The 21,841-nt window shown below is 42.8% G+C and overlaps 1 protein-coding gene across 31 annotated transcripts in view; it reads left to right on the top strand.

Moving 5' to 3' along the window:
- LIMCH1 (LIM and calponin homology domains 1) overlaps window positions 1-21,841 on the top strand; it is a 353,514-nt gene that overhangs the window by 140,548 nt on the left and 191,125 nt on the right. For all 31 annotated transcript variants that reach the window (XM_069593986.1, XM_069593988.1, XM_069593987.1 and 28 more), the window contains exon 2: window positions 943-1,013. In XM_069593986.1, the coding sequence (XP_069450087.1) occupies window positions 943-1,013 (71 nt within the window). The remainder of the gene's footprint in view (window positions 1-942; window positions 1,014-21,841) is intronic.

The following is a 21,841-nucleotide window of genomic DNA, read 5'->3' on the forward strand; positions in this document are numbered from 1 at the left end:
TTACACCATTCACATTTAATGCTCTGACTGATATGGTTAGGTTTAAGCCTATAATATTGATGTTTGTTTTCTGTTTATTCCATCTTTTCTGTATTCCCTTTCCCTTATTTCTTTTTCATTGTTAGGATATTTTTTTAAATATATAATTTCATTTAATCTCCTTTCTTGACTTATTAGCTTTTTTTTTTAAATTTTGCTATTTTAGAGGTTGCTTTAGGATTTACACCATGCATATTTACCTGGCATATTGTAGATGCTCAGTAAATATTTACTCATGTACACCCATGGCAGATTCATGTCAATGTATGGCAAAACCAATACAGTATTGTAAAGTAAAATAAAGTAAAAAAAAAAAAAAAAAAAAAAGAATGACTTGGTACCCAGACCAAAGGGCTACTGAGTGTCAGAGGCATCAAGAAAAGCCATCAGTACTCAGCATGGTTCACTCTTTCCCAGCTTTTATTTTGCTTTTTCACACCATGTTAGAATAGATATTGGCCTTTTTCATACTGTCTTGATGTTAGTCTCTCAAGGTTAGAAGTTCTGGGCCCTCCGTTCTTCCTCTTAATGTTTTAACAAATGGATTCTTTATCCTTAGATGGTACTTTCTGCAGGCTTTATTGAAAGTGTAGGTTGGGTCCTCAAGATGAAAGAGGCTGTGCCCTTGACTTACCATGGCCAAACCACCAAAGTAATATCCTTATCAGAAAGAACAGATATTTTTAAAGTTTTGAATAAGAAAAAACTTCAAAGAAATGGTCTATTTAAGATTAGCTGAGCTAAGCAAAGTTACACATGGAAAGGAAATTCAGACCTAACAGATTTTTCCCATTCCTGGAATGCCACCAGTTATTTAAAGTCTCTTGAAATATCTTGAAAAAGAATCATTGAGCTTCCTGATTGAAAAAGAAAAAAAAAATATTCTCTGCTTTTCTTTTCCAGCAAGTAACCGGCAGAAGTTTTGGTGATAAAGATTTTCGGACAGGATTAGAAAATGGAATCCTTCTCTGCGAGTAAGTATAGCCTATATTCAGTTGGTTTTAAAAAATCATTATTGCTGTTAAGTTTGTCTGCAAAACTTATAGAGTTTGTTTGGAATGCATTCACAGTTTGAATCTGAAATTTTAAAAAAAAATCACTTAAGTGGGTTAGGCAATAAATATAAGCATATTAGTGCAATAGAGAGTGGTGGGGACTATGGCAATTTCAAACTAGATAAAGAAGGAGTATCTGAAAGCTGCTACTCAGCTCCAACCAACTTTTACAGTGTAGCAATTTGGGCCTAAGTGATTGGAAGGATGTAGACCAAATTGTGGTAACAGTAGCAGCTTTTATCCTCCTTATTCCCTCCAAACAAGAACTGCTGCTGCTGCTGCTGCTGCTGCTAAGTCGCTTCAGGCGGCATGTCCAACTCTGTGCGACCCCATAGATGGTAGCCCACCAGGCTTCCCCGTCCCTGGGATTCTCCAGGTAAGAACACTGGAATGGGTTGCCATTTCCTTCTCCAGTGCATGAAAGTGAAAAGTGAAAGTGAAGTCGCTCAGTCGTGTCTGACTCTAGCAACCCCACGGACCACAGCCTACCAGGCTCCTCTGTCCATGGGATTTTCCAGGCATAAGTACTGGAGTGGGGTGCCATTGCCTTCTCCGCCAAACAAGAACAGTTTGTGCCAAATAAAAGCAGTGCTTCTATTTACTGACAACATCTTGAAACTTGCCAGGTGATGTTCCTCAGTAGACCTATTTCCCTGAGGTATTTTGAATATATTTAATTCATGTTGTTGACAAAACAGCTGTGGTGTTCAGTTTTTATGCTTTGCATATGGGCTTTGTTGTAGAGTGCTCTTGATGATTCTAGACATGAAATTAACTGTAGCCTTAATACTTAGAGATGGATGAACATAAATATCAAATCAAGATTTCAGAGTTGTGAATTGATTTAATAGGTTCTGTAATTAGGATATTTATTTTTTTGTTTTATTGAGTTGAAATGTACATGCATGAAATGCAGAACTCCTGAATATACAACCTTATGGGTGTTGGGAACTGTACATGTACATGCATGTAACCTACACCCAGATCAAAATATAGATCTGAAAGCTCTCTCATGTCCTTTCCCAGTCAGTCTCAACCACCTGTAGAAAAGCACTGTTCTGATTTCTATCACCATATTATCTATTTTGCCTTCTCTTGAACTTTATGTAAATAGAATCACACAGAATGCAGTCTTTTCTTGATGACTTGGAGAATATTGTTTGAGACCCACTGATATAGTTAACAGAGCAGGGGTGCTGGAGCCTGAGAATTAAAGATTCAAGTCCTTTCTTCATGCCTTAAATTATTTAATCTCTTTGCATCTCATTTGCTTCTCTTTAAAAGGATAGTAAAATTTTACAGCTCTTGCATTTCATAAGCTTTTTATAAATTTCAATAGGATAATGTAGATAAAGTGCTTTAAAAAATTGCAACATTTGCTATACAAATGTAGAGTTATTATGCAGCAGTTTTCAACACAGTTTGTTGATATTTCCTGCGTTCCACTGCCCTTCTTTCTTCAAAGAGTAATTTATATCCTCTGATTGCTGTTTCCATACCTTCCTTCCTGTGGAGTCTCTTCCCTCTTCTCATACTTTACTTGCCTTACCACATGTTTTTCTCTTTATAAAGTCTAAATCAGAGGTCATCTGTTAAGTAAACCACAATTAGTTCAGCGTCTCACAGAGACAAGCTCAAACAGGCTCCAAACGCTTCCCTTGTGTTCTAGCACCTGCTTCTCCAATGAGTGTAGGCTTGACCCTCTCCTGATGTTAACAGAGTCACCAGAATCCAGTCTAATTTATGTGCACGTGCTCTCTGAAGTCTGTTGAAGTGGGTCCTTGGAACCAGCTTTTGTTTGCCTAACATCAGCTCCAAAGATTCCTATAGGAATCCATATCTCCACCATGTGAGGAAATCTGCCATGGAGTGATGTTTCTTGCCTGCCTTTGGATTAGCTGGGCTCACCTGAAGACAAGGCTCTGGATCCAGAGACATCTGCACACATGGACTTCGTTTCTTGCCTGGATGTAGATGTTGAGTTAGATGTTGGAGTCTCATGTGTGGAGTGGCACCAACCGTTGACCCTTTACAAACAAATTAATAACTGTTAGGGTTGTTTAGAGGTGGAGAGGTGGAGACTAGGTCTGAGCCATGGTTGGGAAATAGCATGGTTAGACAGCATAGAGGCACAGATTATGGCCAGGAACGTCTTTAAATAAATAAAGGATTTTGAGTCCTGACAGCCTGTGGGTGAGCTGAGGGGAATGGCCAACATGGAGAATGTGGACGAATGTTTCTTTCTGGGTAGGCAGGATGAAGGCCCAGGACAAGCGAGTTATTGTCTAACTCCTCTGACCACAGGGAATTAGACCCACTGGTGGATTTGAAGGAGTCTGACAATTAGGGTCAGGCTTCCCCATGGGACTCCATCTGGCAGCTCTGGAGCAGAGTGTGTGATTGTGGAATGAACTGCAGTGGTGGTCTAAAAACCATGAGTGCAGCCCCAGCCAGAGCCTTGGAGAGAAAGCTGAGGCAGTAGCCAGACATACAAGATGCAGACAAAGTTCTAAGTGCAGGGCCTACAGAGCAACGAAAGACAGAGGTAGGACTCAGGGCTGGATGTCCCAACTGTTGGTAACAATGGAGGAAGAAGGCCCCCCTCTCCTTGTTGGTCGGGGGTGGGGGCATGGTTAGGTATGATCTGAATAGAAGTGCTGGGCTGCTGCAGACTGAGATTAGCAAGTGTATTTTTCTGGGACTTGTGTGCAGAGACCAGTCTGGCAAGGAGGGGAACTTGCCCTGTTCCAGGCATGGAGCTGGTCGATGGTAGGGCTTGAAAGTCAGGGGGCTCAGTTTGGAGAGTCTCAGGAAAGTGAGGGTTCCCAGATAATAGATCTATACAGCCTGTCTTTGGAGAGTAGATAAGGGTACCATGACTGTGCCACTCTCTAGAACCAGAGAGAGTTCTGTGGATGCTGGTGATTAAGCAGTTCTAACTTACCACCACCACCCAGGTAGCAACACTTGAAAATATAAGAACCTGCTGTAATTTCAAATTTTGAAAACCAGCAGTTCAGCTCTTCTAAGGTGGATTGGCTCCAACTCTTTTATCCATGGAGAGACACCATGCTCTCTGTTCACTAAAAATTTCGTGGGTGGTTTGTAAGTGTGAAAAATTTAATCTCACAGTTCTTCTCAAATGGAAAGGTGTCTTTGGGGCCTGGGTCTGGTTCTCCTCTTGCCAGCCTGGTTCTAGATTTACCTGTGGCCCGCAAGAACTATTACGATACCCAGTTTACAGAGCAGGTAGCTGAGGCACAGTGGACTAAATCACTAGGCTAAGATTACATCCTGGAGGAGGGCATGGCAACCCACTCTAGTATCCTTTTCTGGGAAATCCCATGGACAGAGGAGCCTGGCAGACGACAGTTCATGGGGTTGCAAAGAGTCAGACACGACTAAGCGACTAAGCACAGCACACGGTTGTACCAGATGAGAAAGATTTAAACTCAGAAGTCTCGTTCCTTTGCTTTTGTTCTTAATCATTGTCCTGTGTCTAGAGCTGGGATTTTAATGAGACAGAAAAGCAAGAGGTTGGTGAGGGGGGATGGAATTGGTGCCAGAAAACCCAGAATATGGGGAGAGGGCATTACAGAGGATGCCCGCCGGGTCTCAGCTGAACAGAGGAAGAAGGACTGTTTGGAGTTAGTAGTCTTGGAAACATGTAAGCATCAAGGGCCTGGTGGTTCCTCTTAAGAAGTCCAGTCCAGTGAAAAGGAGGGCATGGGAGAGCTGAGGCTGTAGTCAGTGGACAGTGTAGTGAAGTCGAAGTCACTTAGTCATGTCCAGTTCTTTGCAACCCCATGGACTGTACTGTTCATGAAATTCTCCACGCCAGAATACTCAAGTGGGTAGCCTTTCCCTTCTCAGGGATTGAACCCAGGTCTCCCACATTGCAGGTGGATTCTTTACCAGCTGAGCCACAAGGGAAGCCCAAGAATACTGGAGTGGGTAGCCTATCCCTTCTCCAGGGGATCTTCCAGACCTAGGAATCAAACCGGGGTCTCCTGTATTGCAGGTGGATTCTCTACCAACTGAGCTATCAGGGACAGTGTATGGGTTTCAGTTTTCTTAGGTAAGAGCTGTCAAAACTTGATGGTCACCAGTGAAGTTGGGGGACCTGTACTGAGGACCACAGAGATGGGAGAGAGAGAAGACTGGCACCTACAGGCAACATATAAGATGGAAATTGAGTAGCTTCAGAATCACCCTGGGAGCTCTTTTACTCTGCCTGTGAAATGCAGTACACTTGCCTTTGCATATGTATCCCCAGATATAGTAATCCTTATTCATAAATGTATAACTTACAGTAAAAGCAAGAATAAAATAAAGTGCAGGTGCCAAATAGAATTATAGTACTGTAGATGTATTTCTGGTCTAACTTTCTCTGTTGTTTTTGCCAAATGTGTAGTTGAAGTTTGGAGGTTAAATACTCCAATGATGTGAGCTCTCCCCGGAGCGTTATATAAAAGGCCTAGGGTCAAAGTGTGACAAAGCCGCAAACGTGTGACAAGTGTCATGCTGTTAGAAATGTTAAATGAATACCACATTGTATCCTCGGGGACTTTCAAGGACTTGAAAAGGAAAGCTATAAAGACCATTCCCTGAGGAAGCTGCTCCCAGAACAGAGCCACTCTTGACTGCCATCTAGTTCCCTGCATGCAGCTCAGACATACTGTTGTAAAATATTCCAGAAAGGAATGGTTCTGACTTGTGTTCCTGAGACTTTATTATAAGATAGAACTGGGAAGATTTCCCTGGAGAAAGGAATGGCCACCCACTCCAGTATTCTTGCCTGGAGAATTCCATCGACGGAGGAGCCTGGTGGGTTACAGTGCATGGGGTTGCAGAGTCGAACATAAGTGAGCAGCCAACATTGTGGAATTCCATCTATATAAGGAATTGGCAAATTCTGGCCTTCGGCCTGTTTTTCTGCAGGGCTTCCTGCTTGCTAAGAATGATTTTTACATTTTGAAAGAGTTGTAAACAACAGATCAAAACAAAGCAAGAGTTTGTGTGGGGCTTACAGAGCCTAAAATGTTTACTACCTGGTCCTTTACAGAAAGTTTGCCGGCCCGTGAAGACTATGGACTTAGTTTTGGTTGTGAATTGCTTACCCTCGTAAAGCTGAGTTTTCAGTGCAAAGTGCTATTTGAGTAAATCAAATGCCTTTTCAAAGACGGGTTTTTCAGGAGTTTCTTTATAAGTCCCCCCAACAGCTTGTTATTTTGAAATTCTTTTAACTGATGGAAGAGTTAGAAGAATAATGTAATGATTATCCATATGCCCTACAACTATATGCAGATGGTTCAGGGAGAAAGAGGCATATACAGAAAGAGAGAAAGCGGGCATAGCAAAATGACAATAATAATAGTGGCATGCAGTTGCAGGGTGTATTTCTTCTCTCTTCTCTGTGGTTTGCTTTCTCATCCTCACCTCACACTTTTCTTTCTTTTTGGTTACTATCCAAAGATATATATTTAACAAAAGCCAGTTTGTATCTTTTTATGGGGAGCATGGTGAAAAGTGAATGGATTTGGGAACTCCTAGGTTGAATCCTATGAAACTGTTGTATCAGTAGACCACAGCCAGGCAGATAATGTGATTTCATATGCTTCAACCTAGTGGATGTTCCAGATCCTAGATTCACCCCCTGTGTGTGCTTAGGCAAGTTACCTCACCTCCCTGAACCCCAGTTTCCTTATCTATAAAAACAGACATAATTGTACCTAATTCATTGAGTTTTTCAGAAAAGCAAATGATTTGATATTGGATATAAAACTCTTTAGTGCTTGAAACATAGCAGGCACTTAAGTGTTAGCTTTTCTCCTCTCATCCATGAAATGGGGGAAATTCCTATCTCATCATATCCCTGAGAGATTCCAGTGAGAGAATGCGTGAAGCGCTCGGCAGTGTCTGGCCTGGGCTGGCACTCTGAATCACTCGCCGTTTCCATTATTATTGTTGGAAATAGGCCCAAAGTCAATTATAAATGTGGCATAATCAATGCAACTCTGTGTCACTGTGCACATATCAGCTGTCTCCCTGGGCTGTCAGCAAGCCACAGGATGGACCAATGGGGGGCCTGTTTTCCTAGTTTCTCTTGCTCAACTTGTGATCAAACCAGGCAAGAACATTTGGGTCCCTTACAAACTTGATCATCTGTGAATAATGAATTTTGGCTGGCAGAGCTCGGGGCCAAGAGCGATTGTTTTGAAAACAGTGGCCTTGACCTCTGTGGTGACGTCATTTCCTCCGGCTCCCTCCAGTCTGTTGTGGTTTCTTTCTCTCAGAAGCTATTCCAGGACCCTCCAGGCAGAACTGATGGGCTCCTCTCTGGCATCTACCTACCTGTACAGCCTCTGTGCTAGTCCTTATCACGGTGCTCGAACTCTTTATCCCATGTTTGCTTCCTGTACCAGACTGAAAGCTTCCTGAAGACCTCTTTTATTTATCTTTGGATTTCCCCTTGGACATTGGTCTGGTACATAATACATCTGTTACAAACAGCTGTTGGATAAATTGAGTCCAGTAGTAGGCAATCTAGTCATCATTAGATTAGATCTAATCATCATTAACTTTCTCCCAGTTTTTGCTGTCATCATCAGTATTATCTCCCTTCTCCTCTTCTCTCTTTCCCTCCCCCCTCAACTCCTCCCTTGCCTACACACACACATACAGCTTTACATAAAGAATGAACCCATCCCTGAGGACTGGGAGTTCAAAGGATGGAACTGTCTGTGCTCTTTACCTGTAAGAGTCTCCATGTCTTCTTAGGAGTCACGGAGGTAAACTTCTGGGCTTTGTTCTACAGACACATTTGGATGGAATGCAAAGTCCAAGTATGTTGGTCTGCAAATAAGTGACCAATAAAAAATGTCTCAGTGGATTTTTGTCTCAGTTCTTATATTGCTGAAATAGTTTTCTGAAGATAAGAAATCTGCTGGCAAACACTTGTTTATATCATCACTGATGAATGAACTACTTATCCTGAGAAGAAGGACTTGTCTTAGATTCTTGTCCTGATTTCAGCATAAACTGTGGGGTGCCAAGAATTTGGGCTCATGTGCTAGGACAGTTGGGGAATTGATGGCATAGCTTTCCATGGAGACGTTTTGTCATATGGAGGGCTTACTGGACATCGACTGTGTTCTGTACAGTCCCACATTAGGCACTGAGGGGCATAAAAAGGATATATAAGGCTTGATCCATGGTCTTCAAGAGTTTTATAATGTGCTTGGGGATTGACATACACACAAAGCAGTTGTGACTGTGTAAACCAGTGTGTGAATAAATGCAAAGGTAACTAAAATTTAATCCACCAGGTTTAATAAGAAGTTAAACAAGGGAAGATGGTTGTAGTTTGGGAGACGTTATACCAAGTTCTTGTTACTTAAGATGAGAAAAGGTGAGGGAATGACGAGGGCAGACTCCACAGGAACAGAAGCAGAGGAAAGGTCTGGAGACAGGAATGAGGATGCTGTGTTTAGCAAATAGTGGAAGTCTGCCTGGCGGGACTTTCTTCATCCAGCTAACCTTTTTAAGAACCTGCTTACAGGTGTGGCCAGTTACCATAGAGACTAGTAAACTAAGCCATAACAGGAGTTAGTTAATATAACAGGAGTGCCAAAATGAGCTCCAGAATCTGAGCCCTAGTCTCTTGTGTGATGTTAACCTAAGGTTTCCTGGTTAGGTGGAGTCCTAAATGAAGAGCAGAAATTAGCCAGGGAAGAGAAGAGAGGTGAAAGTAGGGAGAAGTCATGTTCTAACCCAAGAGAATCACGTTTGAGATGTTAAGACATCATCTTACCAATGCTTAAGATAGAAGCTCCATGTATCGGAGAAGTTGCAAGAAGACTCATTTGGTGAAAATGTAGAAAACAGGGAGGATAATGATATGAGATGAGGGTGGATGAAGAAAAGCAAGCAGGGTCAAGATTGCACAGCGCCTTTGTAAACTGTAGAAGGAGTTTTGGGGTGTGATTTCCAGAGCAGTGGAAATGAGAGGAATTTAAAAGAGATCAACAGGGAACTTCCCTGGCAGTCCAGTGGTTAAGAATTGCCTTCTAGTGCGATTTGATGGGAACTCAGGTTTGATTCCCTGGTTGGGGAACTAAGATCCCACATGCTGCCAAGCAGCTAAGCCCACATGTTGCAGCTACTGAGCCCACACGCTCTGGAACCTGTGCGCCACAATTAGAGAGAAGCCCATGGGCCGCAATGAAGACACAATGCAGCCAAAATTAAATAAACAAATATTTTTTAAAAAGCGAGAGATCAACAGGACTTGATAGGGTATAGGGATAGGTGAATGAAAGAGAAGACTGAAAAATCACTTAAACGTTTCAGTTGTTAATGACAAGCAGTGTCGACCCTTGGTGTGAGCTAGAAGGGCTCTGTTTGGTGGGAGAGGCCATAATTTCAGTTTGGGCAGACTGAGTTTAGGGTCCAGACCATCCACTCAGGCAGAGAGTCCTGTAGGCCATCGGGGACAAGGGCAGAACTTAGTGGTTAGATGATAGATTTAAATTGAGCTTGCCAGCTGTTGTTGGACATTAGGGTTAAGCCATGATATATGACAGTCTCTCTGAGGGAAAGAGCACCTCAAGAAAGAGCAGCAGAGCAAGGTCTCAGTTTGAGGACGCCTCCTCCCTGGTCAGGATGAGAAAAAGAGAAACTCACACATGAGGCTCTCAGAGGGACGAGAGGAAACTCACGAGCATGGTGTCATGGAATCCAGAGAAGCTAAGAAGACTTCTAAGGAGCTGAGGTCTCCTGTATTGCCTGGCCCTGGCAGAGGTCTCACTGGTAGAGGAAGGCACTGCAAACTTTGTCAGTTAATGGCCATCTCTGGGAACTGACCATGATTCCACCTAATGGTCTTAGCTCTCGCTCATGCTTTTGCATCATTTCAACAGGCTATTATTGTTAGAGACCTTATATCTAATATAAAACTTCACATGCAGTATTTTCCTCCACTATTGATAAGGAAATGAGATTAGCTTGACTCAATGGCTTAGCAGTGAAGTGACCACATATCAGATAAAATGCTTTTGAGAGTGAAAGGGGGTGTTAACCAGCTGTGCTGCTGGAACAGCAAATGAAACCTGGGACTGTCCTTGGCAATGTACATAGGTACGTATGTCTGTATATAATATGTATGTGTATGTACATAGGTGTGTATGTGTATGTACATAGGTGTGTGTGTGTGTGCATGGTCACCCCAGTGGTTGGCCATTCCAGACTGGTATCTTCCAGTGACCATTACCTTGCTCAGTATTCACAAACCCTTCCCTTATTTTGTCCTCTCAGCCTGGATCAGATTGTCCCACCATCCTTCGCAGATGACAAGACGGAGACCCAGGGTGCTAGGGGGCAGTGTGTCTCCCAGTCTTTGTCTGGGGCTCTTTCGCTAAACCAGATACTCCAATCTCAGCAAACTTGGGTCCTTTTGCCCTCACAGATTTTGACTTTAGCAGACTGGTGAGAATTTGATAGGCCTCCAATGTAGGGTTCTCCCTTGTCTTTCTGCCAAATCACAGTTGGCCTCACTGACTTGGCCTGATTCCAGCCCTTTGGCACCAAGACCCATTAAGCTTTTAGGTTCAAGTAAGGACATTTCAACCCACTCTTTTTGTAAAGATCTCCAGTAAAAAGCAGCTTTTTGTTTGAAGATTGGCCTGGCTTAGGTGGGGACTTAGGCAAGAACTGAGTATCCCTGACAGCCTTCTGTTAGGAAAGATGAAAACAGATGAAGGCCATGGAAGGCGAATTTGTAGGATTCATGATGAGCAAAACAGACTCCCAGTATTGCCTTTCTTTCCTCTTTGAATTCTCACCAAATAAACAGCCTTTGGTTTCTATTTAAAAGAGGGGCTCTTTGCACAGTGTGTAGGGGGAAATTCAACTGTTCACATCCAAATTGTGCTTTAGCATCAATTACAAGAGTCTGCTAGTGGAAGGGGGGACCTTGTGTGTGCATCTGAAATGTTCTCAAGTTCATCCATCTTTGCACATAGCTTTTCCATTTAAAAGTATATAATCCTTGTCACAACTTCTTTTCTCTTAATATATAGGGCAAGTATATTTTGTTTTCATGCTTCAAAAAATGTATTTGAAACTTCCTTTAGCATAATTACTATTCCGAAACAACTTCCCTCAAAATATGACTTCCTTCACCCTGGGCTTCCCTGGTGGCTCAGTGATAAGCAATCTGCCTGACAATGCAGGAGACATGGGTTTGATCCCTGGGTTGGGAAGATACCTTGAAGGAGGAAATGGCAACCTGTTCCAGTATTCTTGCCTGGCAAATCCCATGGACAGAGGAACCTAGTGGGCTACAGTCCATAGGGTCTCAAAAGACTCGGACATGATTTAGTGACTAAACAACAATTAATCTGTACCTTGATGAATATTTAACTTCCACTCATGGAAATCACAGGCTTAATCTCTTTCCTTGTGAACAAATTTATTGCATATTTATTGCAATGATTGATTGGCTTAAAAAATGTTTATATATGTAGATATATAAAATCAGTAGGTTTAAATATGGGCTGCTTGTGTGGTAGAGGAGAAAACGACCTCTCCTATTGGCTGCCTGTGGGCTTACATGCTGGATTAGGCTTTACTTGCATTTGAGAGGATTTAGTAGCTCCCTAATTGTATTTCCTTAATAATCCATTTTTTGATTGTCTCTACTGGCCTGTCAGGCTGGGTGGGCTGGCCTCCCACAATGAAGTCTGCAGAATTTCTGCCTGAAGCATACCATTCTAAATGTTTCCTTTGGTTACCCGCAGAAGAGGACCTTTTCTTAAGTAGCCCACCAAGGACCGAGTTTATAAATGATTCCTTTCTAAGTCAACTATACAGAAATAGACTTTCCTCTTTATTTTAAGGGGAAACAGAAAGAGTGAATGAACGGACAAATGGGAAGTTAAAGTTAAGGCAATGATTAGCTCCAGTGCCTCTGTTTTCTTCTGTCACTATGAATACCGCCACGAGGCTGACACTCCAAAGCATGGCTTCATCATGCCCAGCACGTCTTTCTACAAGGCAGCACGTAATTCAGGTTCCTTAGCCTGAAACCTGGTGTCCTTCACTGTCTGGAGACGGTTTTTCTATCTGGCTAATCTTAAGTGAAGAGGAACTAAAAAGTCTCTTGATGAAAGTGAAAGTGGAGAGTGAAAAAGTTGGCCTAGGGCTCAACATTCAGAAAATGAAGATCATGGCATCTGGTCCCATCACTTCATGGGAAATAGATGGGGAAACAGTGGAAACAGTGTCAGACTTTATTTTGGGGGGCTCCAAAATCACTGCAGATGGTGACTGCAGCCATGAAATTAAAAGACGCTTACTCCTTGGAAGGAAAGTTACGACCAACCTAGATAGTATATTCAAAAGCAGAGACATTACTTTGCCGACTAAGGTCCATCTAGTCGAGGCTATGGTTTTTCCTGTGGTCATGTATGGATGTGAGAGTTGGACTGTGAAGAAGGCTGAGCACCGAAGAATTGATGCTTTTGAAGTGTGGTGTTGGAGAAGCTTCTTGAGAGTCCCTTGGACTGCAAGGAGATCCAACTAGTCCATTCTGAAGGAGATCAGCCCTGGGATTTCTTTGGAAGGAATGATGCTAAAGCTGAAGCTCCAGTACTTTGGCCACCTCATGCAAAGAGTTGACTCATTGGAAAAGACTGATGCTGGGAGGGATTGGGGGCAGGAGGAGAAGGGAGGATGAGATGGCTGGATGGCATCACTGACTCGATGGACGTGAGTCTGAGTGAACTCCTGGAGTTGGTAATGGACATGGAGGCCTGGCGTGCTGTGATTCATGGGATCGCAAAGAGTCGGACACGACTGATCGACTGCACTGAACTGAACTGAACTGAACTGAATCAGCCCTTTGCACTGGTCATAGAAAATTACCATCATTCTCGTGATTCTTCTTGTGCTCCCCTAGCTCCATGCCTTGGCTGCATTTCATTCCAGCCACTTGGGGTACTCACTTGCCTGTCCATTTCTATCTCCTTAATTCCTAAACCCACACAATATGCACTTTTCTGTCCATTAAGATGTCCCCCTGGCTGTAGCCTGAATTCGGCATTCCCTTCTCACTCAGAGTCTGTAACGATGTTGACAACCGTACGTCCTGTAGTGGAGATGAAAACTCTGATTTCAAGTGATCTCTTTCTTGTTTCTGGTTTGAAAAGTATTTTGGCTTTGCCTAGAGCAAGTAACTTGCCTTAGACATGGCACTACTTGTGAGATTGTATGTGTTAACTTTCTATTAGATTATAAATTCCTTGATAGTAACAATGACTCACCCATCTTTCCATATATAATGATGCTGGCACATGGCAAGAATGCAGTAAGTTTTGGGAAAATGGGAAGAGGAGGGATTATTGCAAAATTAGCATTTTAAAATTATTAACATAGTTATAATTAACCCATAAATGTGTATTAAAACCATGCTGTATTAACTCAATACATTTGATCCATAAAAATGGATCAAAATGGATCACAGACCTAAAAATAAGCTAAAACTATAAAACTCTTAGGTTGAAACATAGGAGGAAATCCTTGTGACTTGGAGTAGATAATTGTTTCTTGCACATAGTGTCAAAAGTATAAACAGCACAAGAAAACCTATAGGATTTCCCTGGTGGTTAAGAATCTGCCTGCCAATGCGGTGCGCAGGGGTCTGAGCACCCATCTGGGAAGATCCCACATCCCACGGGGCAGTTAAGCCCGTGCACCACAGCTATGAGTCCTTGTACCCTGGAACCCATGCTCTGCAGCAAAAGAAGCCACTGTGAGGAGCTTGTGCTTGGCAACTAGAGACTAGCCCCTGCTCGCTACAACTAGGGAAGGCCTGTGTGCAGCAACGAAGCCAAAAATAAAAATAAAAAAATTTCTTATATAAAGAAAGTGAGCCAAGATATCTGAGTTGGTACTTTTTTAGAGAAGCTATACACATAGCCAGGAGTTGCAAAGAGTCGGACATGACTGAGCAACTCACACACACACATACACATAGCTAAATGCACATGAAAATATGCTCAAAGTCATAAATCTTCAGAGAAATACAAATCAAAATCACCATGAGATGCTGCTGCATAACCATCAGAATGGCTATAATAAGAAAGGAATTCAAAAAGTTTGGCATGTGTGTGGAGAAACTGGAACCTTCATACATTGCAGATGGGAAAGTAAAATGGTATAGCCACTTTGATGAACAATTGGCTGTTCCTCAAAAGGTTAGACATTAAGTTACCGTAGGATCTAGCAATTACACTTCTAGGTACATATCCAAGAAACATGAAAACGTATGTCCAAACAAAAACTTGCACCAAAATGCTCATGAAAGCCTTGTTTATCATAGCCCAGTGTTGGAAATAACCCAAATGTCCATCAGCTGATGAATGGATAGAATGGTATATTTATGGAATGCAATATTATATGACCATAAAAAATTTTAACTATCCCTGCATTTTACAACATGGATGAACCTTAAAAATGTTATGCTAAATAAAAGAAACCTATCATATAAAACCACATATTGTATGATCCCATTTATATGAAATGTTCAGAGTAGGTAAATCTGTAGAGATAGAAAGATTAGTGGTTGTTTAGGGCTAGGGTTGTGGGAGGATGGCATAGGGAGTTAAAGCTAATGGGTATGGGGTTTCTTTTGGGGGAAGGAAAACAAATTATTTTGCAGTGATGGTTGCATTCTGTGAATGTACAAAAATAATCAGATTGTATAATTTCAGTGGGTGAACTGTATGTGAATTATAACTTAAGCTATTAAAACACACATATACTATGGAATTTAAAATTATGCTTCCAGTTGTTTAAAATGTTCTCTAGCAGACTCATTCCAATACCATTTAGTGCATTTCTCGATGTACTAGTATCATATTGTAATTCCAGTATTTTAAAACTTCACTGAAGAAAAAGTGCTACAGATTGATTATATTCTATTTTCAAAAGGGTTAAAAAAAATCCAAAAGGATTTACAAAGGAAAATTACAAATCCAAAACTAAAAATCAAAGGCACTTCTTTCAACTCGGGAAGTATAACATTAGACAAAGGAAGACCACAGAATGGGGAAATGAGACTTTATTGTTTAAATACAATTTTTCTTCACTTAAAGCTCCTTTCTAGCACAGATGAAAAGGAGTCCGATTCCATCTCCGCCAGAGCTTCTGGCCTCAAGAACACTTTCTCCATTCCTCTGAATGAGATTGCATTTTGTGCTTCTGTAGCACACCCGGTAGAATAATGTGTGACGCCCAAGGATAGGTGATCATAGTGACCCCCAGCCCCTTTCCTGTTTGTGTGTTCGGTGAAGAACCCAGAGGTTTTACTGTCTCCTTTGAGGTCAACCAGCTTCCACTGGTCCTTTGGAAAGTAACAAGGTTACTCTACTCATTCCTGCCCCAGCCCACAAACTGCTGGGAACTTCATGAAATAACAGTAACTGGTGGGAGTAAACTGGAAGCTTGTCACAGGATCCTTGTGTGTTGTGGTTGCTTAAATCCAACTTCAGTCTTGGTGCTGAGAAAATGGTTCAGATGTGATTAATAACAACAGTTGCAAAGTTGTGAATGGACCTGAAGTAGCTTCAAAACTGACATTTTTGAGCTTTCCCAGTCTTTGTGATTGTTATTGGTTTCATTATCAATTTACTTGGCCAACACAAATTGCTGCTGCTGCTGCTGCTGCTGCTAAGTCACTTACCTCAGTTGTGTCTGACTCTGTGCGACCCCATAGACGGCAGCCCACCAGGCTTCCCTGTCCCTGGGATTCTCCAGGCAAGAACACTGAAGTGGGTTGCCATTTCCTTCTCCAGTGCATGAAAGTGAAAAGTGAAAGTGAAGTCGCTCAGTTGTGTCCGACTCTTAGTGACCCCATGGACTGCGGCCCACCAGGCTCCTCCGTCCATGGGATTTTCCAGGCAAGACTACTGGAGTGGGGTGCCTTCTCCAAACACAAATTGAAGCCTTACCAATGACTGACCCTTATATTAGAGTGGAAGTTACAATAAGGAATAACCCTTTGCCTAGTGGGGAGGTTGGACAGATTCTGTGATGTGTGATAAATAGATTAATAGCCAGAGAGTGTTGGAACCTAGAGGTGGGAGATACAGTTTCTACTGAGGAAATGGTTTGAAGAAGAGGTAACATTTAATCTGGGTTTTGAAGGATGAGTAGGAGTTTGCTGGGCCACAAAGTAGCAGAGACCTGTAGGAAAGACATGTCAGACAGAGGGAGCAGCAAGCATGTGAAAATGCTCTGCAATATGAAGGGGTATTGCTTGCCCAAGGGTGAAACTGTGGTCAGGGCTTAGAAAGAAATGGGACAGGCTGGAGATGAAAGATAAGTGTCAGGTCCGCGAATAGCAAGTAAAGGACTTCAAACAGCATCCAGTGAGCAGTAGACAGCCAGCAGTCTCTATTCAGAGGAATAATGACATTAGGTTGCTTTTTAGGAAATTACATCTGTTGGCAGTGGAGACTTTTGATTACTTTCTGCTGTTCACCAAACACGAATATTTGGGGGAAAATGTCATGCTTCCCATAGAGAAGCAGAACTACGTCCTACACTTGTCTTGCTGTGTCCATCCTTAATATATAACCTTACTCTGTACATTTTATGTTCCCAAAGTTCTTTTCTAAGTCATTCATTTAGACCTTGGAACACTAGTTCCAATGGGGGAAAAGTCTTATGTGACCTGTGGCACATCTGAGTTAGTGTCAGTCTGACTGTAGAACCCAGTCTCTGGTGGGGAGGGGTGTTGTCTGGGCTTAGCTTGGCACCTGGCAGGGGGCATTTGATAACAGCATGTGGGATGAATAGGAAATCAATTCAGAATTCTAACTAGCCACATTAGGAGCTGACCTTCCATTTCTAGGATAGCAAAGGACCTTGGCTTTTTGCCATCACCCTCAGGATGGCAAGTGAGATGGGGGGCCAGGAGCCTTGGCAGGAGTTAAAGCATAGCTAGGACTTGGCGGGGAGGCAGGGCTAGAGGCAGCTGTGCAGACAGCTGCAGTGCAGCCGAGATTGTCCTTGGACTTCTTACTGCCTTTGCTCTGTTGGCTCCCACCCTTCCTTCCTCCCCACTCTCAGAGTTAGCGACCACTCCCTTGCTGTCCTGCCCTCCAAAAGGACTAACATTATCTCATTCCCTCACCTCAGTGCTTTCATTTCTCCCAACTCCCAACCTATCTTGAGCCACAGGCAGGATGCTTGGGAGGAGATGTGAGCCAATAATTAGTGCATAGATTTCCATCTTTAGGCAGGGTTGGGATCCAAACCTACTGGGTAAGCTGGTTGAGGGTGGAGTGGGGTCGGGGAGGCAAGAAGAGATGATGGTAGTAACTAACATTGGTGAGGTGCACGCTATACACCAGGCCTGTGCCAAATGCATTACGTGCAGTATTTCACACTCTCATGCCATGACTAATAGGTATTATTGTGCCCATTTTGCAGAGTAGGAGACTGAGACTCGATATTGAATACTTACATAACTTGCCTGTGAGTGAAGTTTCTCAGTCATGTCTGATTCTTTGTGACCCCATGGAGTGTAGCCTGCCAGGCTCCTCCATCCATGCGATTTTCCATGCAAGGATACTGGAGTGGGTTTCCATTTCCTTCTCTATGGGTTCTTCCTGACCCAGGGATCAAACCCCGGTCTCCGACACTGCAAGCAGACTCTTTACCATCTGAGCCACCAGGGAAGCCCAAATAACTTGCATAGTGAGTTGCCATTTGAACATCAGGTCTTTCTGTCTCTGGAGGCTCCTATTACTGTTGGAATTGTATGGGTCTCAATCCTGGAACTCTTGATTTTGAGCTCTTCCTGCTGAAGAAGTGTGTAGAGCAAGGAGCTGGCTGCTTGTCCCACTCAAGCCTGGGTACCGAAGCTTTCAGAGCCATGTTCCAGCACTTTCACATTCCAAGTTTTCTCCCACCCTCCTGACAGTAAACCCAGCAATACCGGGTGTTAGCTGTGCAAAAGAAATACTAATTACAATCATTTATACATAATTACTACATAGTACAGTGATGATTACACGTATCAGTGCCTGTGTTGGAGTAACTTCAGTCTCCTACTTTATTTGGTTACACTAAATTCTCTTCATGTATTGCCAGCTTTCCTGGTTCATTGATCACATATGTCATCTTAAACTTGTAGCTCATAAAAGTGGGGAGGATCTTGAATGGGAGCTGCTATTATATCTGACTCTGTGGGACCCTGTGGACTGCAGCCTGCCAGGCTCCTCTGTCCATGGGATTCTCTAGGCAAGTGTACTTAGAATGGATTGCCATGCCCTCCTCCAGGGAATCTTCTCAACCAAGCGATTGAACCTGGGTCTCCTGCATTGCAGGCAGATTCTATCGCTGAGCCAATGGGAGGCACAGTGGCAAAGGGAGCTTGGTTGTGAAGGGGCTTGATTCCCAGGTGAAGGCATTAAGAGGGCATCCTGTGGGCACTCGGGAGCCTGGAAGTCATTGGAGGAGGGAAGCAGTGTGGCCAAGGTCAGGGTTTAAATGAGGTTGGTTTGGAGACATTGGGCAGATTAAGATGGCAGAGATTGGTGCCTGGAGATTAGTTATTGAAATGCAAGAAATAAAGCACTTTTCTCAATGTAGACACCTGTGGTAAAGAAACCGCCCACCAGTGCAGGAGATGTAAGATACGTGGGTTTGATCCCTGGGTTGGGAAGATTCCCTGGAGGAGTGGCAACCCACTCCAGTATTCTTGCCTGGAGAATCTTATGGACAGAGGAGCTGAGCAGGCTACAGTCCATAGGGTCACACAGGGTAGGGTATAACTGAAACGACTGAGCATCAAGCATGAGTTTGTAATCCTGAGTCTACCACTTAGGAGCTCTGACCTCAGATAAGTGCCTGGTGACACTTCCCATTCCTAGATTTTTCATTGATTTTTAGATCTTTCCTAATCCAAAAATTTTGTAATTTCTAGACAACAAGAATGGTTATGGAAAGGATAGACTGTGAGAGAGATTGCAAATGAATCAAAACCTCCAAGATACTCAGATAAGTGCTGGAGGTTCCTTTCTATGTTTATAGATTATTTCATTACTGTAGGGGTTTTTTTTTGCTTGCTTGTTCTTACGTTTGTCTGGGTTTTGTTTTTAGAATTGAGAGCAGAAGTGATAGGCAAGAAGACATTTTATCCCTAGCAAATGTAGGAAAATAGATCTATTTGTTTAGAGGAGCCCCAGTTTTAGCTCTTCTCTATTCTGCTGCCTCCCAACAAGACCCAGGGGAAAGGATGTGGCCAGGTGTTTAATTTTGCAGGATTTCTTGGGTACACTTTGCCCAAGTAAGGCCCCTATTTATTGAGAAAAGACCTCCTGGAGAGCTGTGATAGTTAAAGTACTGCTGGCTGCTGTAACTAATCAACTCCTAACTCTCAGTGGTTTAATGCAATGGAATGTCCTTCTCACTCTCGTGTAGCCCAGTTTTGGCAACAGGGAAGGGTGGAGATGACAGTGAGTCAAGTAGTTGTTCAGGGACCCCAGCTCACAGAAACTCTATCCTCAACACATGACTTCTAAGGTCTTACTTGGTGTAAGCATCTAACTAGTAAGTGGGGGAGGCAAGAGGGAGAATGGAAAATTGCTTGGGAGAGGTTTGGGAGCAGGCCTGAGTGTGACATATATTACTCTGCCCACACTCCATTGGCCAGAATTCTGTGATATTACTACAGAAAATTGCAAAGGCATCTGAGAGATGTTGCCCAGCTGTGTGTCTTGGGGAGAAAGGAGATGCGTTTGGGGAGCAGCTGTTTTAGAATAGTAATAGCACTGTTTAGTCCTAGAATTCAGGGTTGCCATTTCCTTCTCCAGGGGATCTTCCTAACCCAGGGATTGAACCTGGATCTCCTGCCTTGCAGGCAGACACTTTACCAGCTGAGCCACCAGGGAAGCCTCCCCTTGAATTCACAGTTAGGTCCAATTTCTTGGAATTTCAAGTCAACAAAGACCTTCTAAAATTCTTATGATCTCTTCTTTAGTTATGTTCAGGCAAAGTGGCTTAAAAAGACTCATACTTCACACAGTCTTTCTTGACAATGCATAGCACCCCCCAAAACATTTGGTAGATACTAATGGTAGTAATTTGCATTCCAGTACTATTTTGTTCATATGAAACTCTCCTTTGGTTCAGGTTTCACTTTACCCCATATTTTAGCCAATTTTTCTTGACCTCAGGTTTATTAACTTTTCTGCTTTTGCCAAGGCAACTCTTGGTAGAGAGAAATCTCTAAAAATGGCATCTGTAACAGGTTTATAGTCAAGGTTAAATTGATCTCATGCTTAGGTTCAAAAGCAGTTGCCATGTTAGATAAAATGAAAGTGCACACACCTTCAACCAGGGTATGTAGTCAAACCAGAAAGTGATCAAGGAAACCACAAAGAAAAACACTATAGAGCCAAATGAAAAGGGACACAAAGTAGGTAATTTTGTGACCATAGTTGCCTGTTGCAGCTGTACAAACCCAGCTACATGAGATGATGATGTAATCTCTTGTTGCAAAGAATAAAGTGATTTCCCATGAGATTAAGCCTGAACTTTCCAACCTTGTGTTGAAGGTCTAGACCGTCTCTGCTCTCTCCCAAACTCCAGGATAGTTATTAGACTTGAATTTCTGACTTGAATGACGTATAGAGTAAGCTGAATTTTGCAACCCTTTAAAAATGTTACCTTTAATGTTTATCACAGTCCAGTAAAAAATAAACTGCCCATTGGTGTATTTCCTGACATTAGGATGATCTGATATCTTTTGTTGCAGTATTCTCAGGATTGTGCCCCTTGAAGAGTTATTAAACCAGCTGTTGCATGTGTCAGTATGAAACAGAACCTCTCTGTCCCACAGTTGGGATTTGAGGTTTTTTTTTTAATTGCAGATATACATAGATTTCTTCAGTTTGTATTTTATAACCATTAAACCATCATTGAGAGGCTATCATGAGCTGGATATTGTGTACAAAGATACATCCTGTGGTTGTATCTTGAATCAGAACATTAGCATCATTCCTGGATGTCTCAGCAATGTTTCTTTAAGGAATATAGTCTTTAGTCTTTTAAGAACTGGATTCCACAGAATGTGTGCTCAGTTCAGTTCAGTTCAGGCGCTCAGTCGTGTCTGACTCTTTGCGACTCCATGGATTGCAGCACGCCAGGCCTCCCGGTCCATCACCAACTCCCGGAGTTCACTCAGACTCACGTCCATTGAGTCAGTGATGCCATCCAGCCATCTCATGCTCTGTCGTCCCCTTCTCCTCCTGCCCCCAATCCCTCCCAGCATCAGAGTCTTTTCCAATGAGTCAACTCTTCACATGAGGTGGCCAAAGTACTGAAGTTTCGGCTTTAGCATCATTCCCTCCAAAGAAATCCCAGGGCTGATCTCCGAATGTCTTTAATTCACCTTCTCAAAAACTCATGATAGCCAAGCATTAGGTAGCATGACAATGAACCACATATGTGCCTAGTTCGAGTCTTCCTGTAGGTTTTAAATCTCTTAGCGAGCACACCCCATGAGGGAAAGACCTGGGGTCTTTGTGTCCCCGTGCCCAGCTCCAGATTGGGACATCATGCATGCCCAATAAATGTTTGTTGAGTATGTGAAAGAACACGTGAGCAGCCTTACTTGAAATAGGTCACAGTGTGTTTTAGATTTAGAATGTAAGAGTTTAGTAGACACCGAATCA

Source organism: Ovis canadensis, chromosome 6 (assembly GCF_042477335.2).
Source record: "Ovis canadensis isolate MfBH-ARS-UI-01 breed Bighorn chromosome 6, ARS-UI_OviCan_v2, whole genome shotgun sequence".
Lineage (NCBI taxonomy): Eukaryota > Metazoa > Chordata > Mammalia > Artiodactyla > Bovidae > Ovis > Ovis canadensis.